The sequence below is a fragment of the Arachis hypogaea genome, chromosome 9 (assembly GCF_003086295.3).
Source record: "Arachis hypogaea cultivar Tifrunner chromosome 9, arahy.Tifrunner.gnm2.J5K5, whole genome shotgun sequence".
Lineage (NCBI taxonomy): Eukaryota > Viridiplantae > Streptophyta > Magnoliopsida > Fabales > Fabaceae > Arachis > Arachis hypogaea.
Genome location: NC_092044.1, coordinates 109010267 through 109016328, shown reverse-complemented (window position 1 = coordinate 109016328; position 6062 = coordinate 109010267). Strand labels below are relative to the sequence as shown.

General features: G+C 32.8%; 1 protein-coding gene across 3 annotated transcripts; it reads left to right on the top strand.

Moving 5' to 3' along the window:
• Nucleotides 1-242: 242 nt before the first annotated feature.
• LOC112711622 (uncharacterized) lies at nt 243-4464 on the top strand. Of its 3 annotated transcripts, none has more exons than XM_025764317.3 (3): nt 243-748; nt 1662-2049; nt 4075-4464. In XM_025764317.3, the coding sequence occupies exons 1-3, from the start codon at nt 714-716 to the stop codon at nt 4255-4257; spliced, it is 606 nt and encodes a 201-aa protein (XP_025620102.1). In that variant the 5' UTR covers nt 243-713; the 3' UTR covers nt 4258-4464. The 3 variants fall into 3 exon arrangements, with proteins under 3 accessions (XP_025620102.1, XP_025620103.1, XP_025620104.1); XM_025764318.3 differs by having other exon boundaries at nt 247-748; nt 1654-2049; XM_025764319.3 differs by having other exon boundaries at nt 252-748; nt 1679-2049.
• The last annotated feature ends 1598 nt before the right edge of the window (nt 4465-6062 follow it).

Genomic DNA, 6062 nt, shown 5'->3' with positions numbered 1-6062 from the left:
GGAATTCTCAATTACAGAATTTCAATTTCCATAATCTCTTTTTCTCTCCTTTTATATATCTCATTAATCGCGTTAATTTTTTTATTTACATATTTAGAATATAGGCTTTTGGCTCTTAAAATGAAAAAATAAAAGAGAAAAAAACTTTCTTCTTTTTTTTTTTGGACGTGGCCTTGAGCCAGCCATTCCACCCGGCCCAAGGCACCAGAAGCTAAAAGACCCGCACTGAAACCCAAACCCGAGCCCGACCCGGACACAACCTTATCCAGCGTGGTCTTCTCCCTCCTTCACAACGAACTCTCCACCGCTTTGTTCTTCTCCTTCCAACCATGGTGCATGTTCCTGATTCGAGCTCCTCCTCTCCCCAATGGCTATGGCATCCCTTATCCTGAGGGTTTTCTGTTGAATTAGGCCCCCACTGCGGCTCACCTCGGATGTCTCCTCCATATCTGCCTCCCGTGTCCTCCGTCCAATCGCCGACCCGCGCGCCACTCCTCCCTCGATAGCCTTCCACTGGATTTGCCCTGAAGCCTGTGCTGAATCATTGGGTTCACCATCGTTAACCCTTCTCCGGCGTACCACCTTCTGTGACTCTGCCCGATCGACCGCGCCTCCTCCTCGATCCTTGTGTGTCCTGTCAGAGGCTACTTTGTGACTATCGTTGGTGGGTAGGTGCGCTGCATCGGGACGAAGCTTCTCCTTGCTTTTCACTGATGGCTTGTCTCGGGTTTCCGTCCCACCCCTCCAGGTAACCTCTCTTCTAATTGCAAACCTTGATGGCTGGTTGAAACGGAATTGTTGCTGGCTAGATTCTGAATTACTTGATTCTGTATACCTTGAATTGGAGAAAACTTTCTTCAAACATACCCTTGTTCAACAAATTATGTGGTGTGGTGTGGTGTGGTTTGGTTTAGTTCAGTTTTTTTTTTTGTAATCATTTTGAAAATTTGTCTAGTTAGTTTACTGAGTTTAGTTTAACAAGTGTTATGAACATGGTGTCTTTGTCTTGAATTATTGGATTATTATTACTGGATTTGGATACTAATTATTGCCGATTGCCACTGTTTGTGCTTTTAATATTGAATTTTGTGAATTGGTGCATTTGGTTTGCTTGGTTTATGCTATTTGTTATTATTTATGTTAATGCACGCCAAGTGCTCTCTGATATGCCTCTTTGATATTTTGAAATCTAAATTTCATGCTTACTTATGTATTATGTTGTTTAGGTTAGTACTTCGTATTAGGCATATTATAAAATTGATGGTGGATTGAGTAATTGCCTCTTAGCAAGTTGAAAATGTCACCTTTGGTTAACTTGAAATACGCACGATATGTAATTTATTATTTCACTTCTTCATGTTCATTATCTTTCTAATTTACATAACTTATGCTTGTTTCTTAAGTTTATACTAAGAAGGCAATTTAACCAAATTAAAGTGCTCTTGAATGTTTGGTTCTTAGTTAGGTGTTGTTGTTCGGTGAGTACACTAGATCACTTATATATTTGCAATTTACTTACACTGCAACACATTTCTAAATTCTAATTCTTAGTGCACTAATCCACCATATTTGAACTACTCGTTTGCATCATTCACATTACTTGAATTAACTCTTCATCATCTTCATCTCCCAATCTTGCCCCTTCAAAATAAGAACTACAGATGCCCATGTGTGACAGCAAAGAAGACTAGTGAGGAAGGCGATAAGCGCTCACTGCCAAGCATGTCTGATATTCTAGAAGCTTCTAGAGCACAGAAACTGGACCTTCAACTCAAAACCCTGGGACCCTTCTTCAGGATCACTGCCACTAGCCTCCAAACCCGCGCAGAGCTGGGAAAAGCTGAAGGCCTCATACGATTCTCGTTTCAAGGAACACAGATTCTTCACTTGGATTCCATGAAGCTCCGCAGGGAAACCCTCAGCATGGAGAAGTCAATCTTTGGCATCGGTTTGTTCATCGGTGCCGTCGCTATTCGCCACGGCTACGATTCTGGCTGCACCACCGCTCAGTTACTCGCAATCAATGATTCCGACCTTTACCATTCTAAGGTTAGTTGACCTTATCCACAATCAGTTGATCCACAATATTATAAAAGAAATGAAATTTATGTCAATTTATATATATATATATTATCCTTTATTACTTGTACAAAAGAGATGTATAAAAAATGAGAAATGCTAAAGGAACATCAATATTTAAAAATAGAGTATATACTTATTTTGGTCCTCAAATAATTTCGGACCAGACACTTTAGTCTTCAACTAAAATTAATTATTCGATTAGTTCCTAATAATTGATTCCGTCAGTCACTTAGATCCTTGGCTCTGTCAATTCTAACGGAAGACAAAATGATCATTGACAACTCTAACAGGGGACAAAATGATTCCTGACAACTCTAACGAGGGACAAAATGATCCATAACCCTTTTATTCGAAAACGACACTGTTTTTTCCCAATTTTTATCATATATCGCATAACCCTAACATTCATACTATTCTTCTTCACCTTCACCGTCTTCTTTTCCATTTTCTCATTCCTCCTCTTTATCTTCAAAATTAAGCCATGGTGTATTTGCCACATGTGTCGCACCTATCTCAACATGTCATAGACCATACACTTCTTAAATCTCTGTAATTGATACATCCATCTTCTCTGCACTTCACCCACTAAAAGCATCCACTTCCATGTCCACGATAACATCACTTCCAACCCCGACAACGTCTACGACATCCTCAAGACCAAATTTCACAACTAACCCCTAAGGGCATGTCTTTCTCCACTCTCCAACAAACAATATAGATTGTTGGACATCATGAGAAAATTCTCCTTCGACATCATATGCAAATTCTCATTTGAAATAGACACCGAGTGCTTCATTCCTTCTTTTTCGGAGTCCAAGATGGCAGACAGCTTCTACCTCGATCCAAGCTATCAGTACAACGAGCAATATCGTCATTCCTACTCATATGGAAACTGAAATGATTACTGAACATTGGTTCGGAGAAGAAGTTGAAGGAAGCGATCAGAGTAGTGGATAATGTGGTCATGGAGATGATAGGGCAGAGGAGGAGGGAAATGACAACGACGACGACAGGTCTTAACAAATCAAACTTGCTGTCTAGATTCATGGGATCCATCGAAGACGATAGATAGTTGATAGACATAGTCATTAGTTTCCTGAGTATGAATTGGTTGAGAACAAGTTGATGATTTTTTTCTTGTGAACGTTGAAGTTGTAGAGTGTGCATTGTGTAGCTTGAAGTTACAGTGTTAGACTGTTAATGTTATACGAGATATGATAGAAATTAGGAGAGAACAGTGTCGTTTCCGAACAGAGGAGATCAGGGAACATTTTGTCCCTTGTTAGAGTTATCAGAGACTATTTTATCCTCCGTTAGAGTTGATGGAGTAAAGGACCTAAGTGACTGACGGATTTAATTGTTAGAGACCAATCGAGTAATTAATTTTAATTGGAGACTAAAGTGTCTTGTCTGAAATTTTTTGAGGACCAAAATAGGTATATATTCTTAAAAGTATGAGATAAAATATATTGTTAGATTACTAGACTAAAGAACAAGACGAAAGAAATTGAGTTGATGGTTAAGTAATGACAAAAAATAATAAATTTTGATAGTCTCCTAGCATTTTTAGAAAAAAATTTTACATATATTATTCTTATTACAACAATTACGCTTTGTACCGTCAAAATTAGTTGAATGTTTAAAGAAAAATTAATTCCATTTAGTGAAATTGTGTGTTTCAATATGAAATTTTACAGCCAGATTTTTTCAAACAAAAAAATAATCCAGACGATAATATCTCGCGCCATTTAAACTTGCTTTACGCCGTAATTTTGCAACAGATTATTTTGGCATTTGCAATCCGATGGTAATATTTTGCACAAAACAAATTTTAGTAATAATAGTTGAATTTTTCCACGATCAATTCCACCGTAACTGGTAATTACAGTGAAAAAGTTTAGCAGTAAATCACTAATTCTGACAATAATAGTATCATGTGTGATAAATTCGTTGTCTTTTAATTTTATATTTTCTTTTATTCTTTATGCATAGTTGGTTAGGTTCTACAGCAGACTTGGATTTAGAGAGGTGTGCCAAGTGAGTGGCTCATCAATTGGGGATATTCCACACATGCTGGTTTGGGGAGGTGTTGGTACACGGATGGATGCCAGCATTGAGGAACTCATGCTCAAATGGTGTACCAGATTCAAGAAAAATCAAAGCCCTCAATCATGACTGATCCCATTACAATTTACCTTCTTTTCTTTTCTAATTTTCTCTGTTTTGAAGGTTTTTTTTATTTTTTTGTACAAAGAAGGCCCTAAGGCCGAAATTTTTTTTGAAGTTTGATTTTAAATATGTATAATTTTGTTTACGATTTCGCTACGTAACCAATAGGAATTATGTCAATTCTTACCAATTTTAATTGGGCTGAACTTCAAAGGGTGTGTTTGGAAAACTCGTTTGAAAAGAATAAGCACGTTAACATCTTTTGAAAGCTTCAACTTTTGATTTTTGAAAGTTTCAACTTTTGGTTTGGCAAATTTTTTTCTCATAAACGCAGAAGTGATTTTGCTGCCAAAACCACATTTACAAGAAGTAACTATTTGTTCTGCGTTTTCTTAACTGGCTTTTAGCCATAGATACTAACAATTTGTTTATTTTTTACCAACTTTATCCTTTGTATATGTTATTGTATTTATTATAAAATTCTTGTTATTTCTATTTATATGAGTTTTATTTTCTATTATTTATTATTTTATTTTTTTCAACTATTTGTTTGATATTATACACTTTTATAATTGTGATTTTTGTGTATTATGTTTGTTATTATCTTTTTTATAATATAATTTATTAATTCTATTAGGTAAAGTAAATTAAACAAAAAATTAACTGTAAATAATAATAATAATAAAAAATTATAACATGCTAAAAAACGAGTACCAAAAATACTAAAAATATATTATATAAAAAGATCATCAATAACTTTTAGATTTGTTTCGATCAGTATAAAGTAAATATTTATTTTTTTTGTTATTCTCGGTATTTTCTTTTATAATTGTAATTCTCGTATACTATGTTTTAGTGTAATTTTTTATAATATAGATTATGATTCCATTAAAAAGATAAATTAAATAAAAAATTAATCATAGACAATAATAAAATCATAAACGTTGGATTCTAAATTAATATTAAGAATAAGATTATTGAGAGTACTAGAATAAGAGTACGATATAAAAAATACTAAAGTAACATTTAATACTTAAAAAATGTAACATATTTGATTAAATATTCTTTTATATATATATATATAATTTATATTTTTTTATTTTTATTTAAAAATATATTTTATCTATTTTTATATGTTATTTTTATTTTAATAAGTAAATATTAATTTTATTATAAAATTAACTAATAAGATGTATTTAAATATTTAAATTAAAATAATAGAATAATATAAAAAGAAATTTTAGTTGATGTCCATTTTAGTAATTTTTTATCTAAAAGTGATTTTAAATGGTATAAGGCAAACAACATTTATTTTACTATAATCCATTTTGATACAAAAATTACTAAATATAAATCACTTTAACACAAACTTACTTTTGATCAAAATCAAGTTTGCAAAATCAATTTTATGCAAATTCCCGTTTGCAAACTGTAATTCAAACACACAAAAAACCCATTTCATTTAAAAAGTAACATTTCTAATTACCTAAAATTAATCTTAATGTCTCATATTTATTATTGTAAATCTAATTTACTCTAAATTTTCACTATGTAACTATATTTTTCACTTTATTTTCAATGGAAGTCTTTTTGCTGTATGTGTTTTATGTTTAAAATTTGTTTAAATGTGTCTTTAGTAAATGTGTCTTTTATTGGAAGTGTTTTCAATAAATGTGTTTTCTATTAGAAGTGTCTTTAATAATAAATGTGTCTTTTATTAGAAGTGTCTTTAATGAATATATCTTTTGTTTTACACTTCTTTAAATATGTCTTTAATAGATGTGCCTTTTATTTAAAACTTACTCGAATGT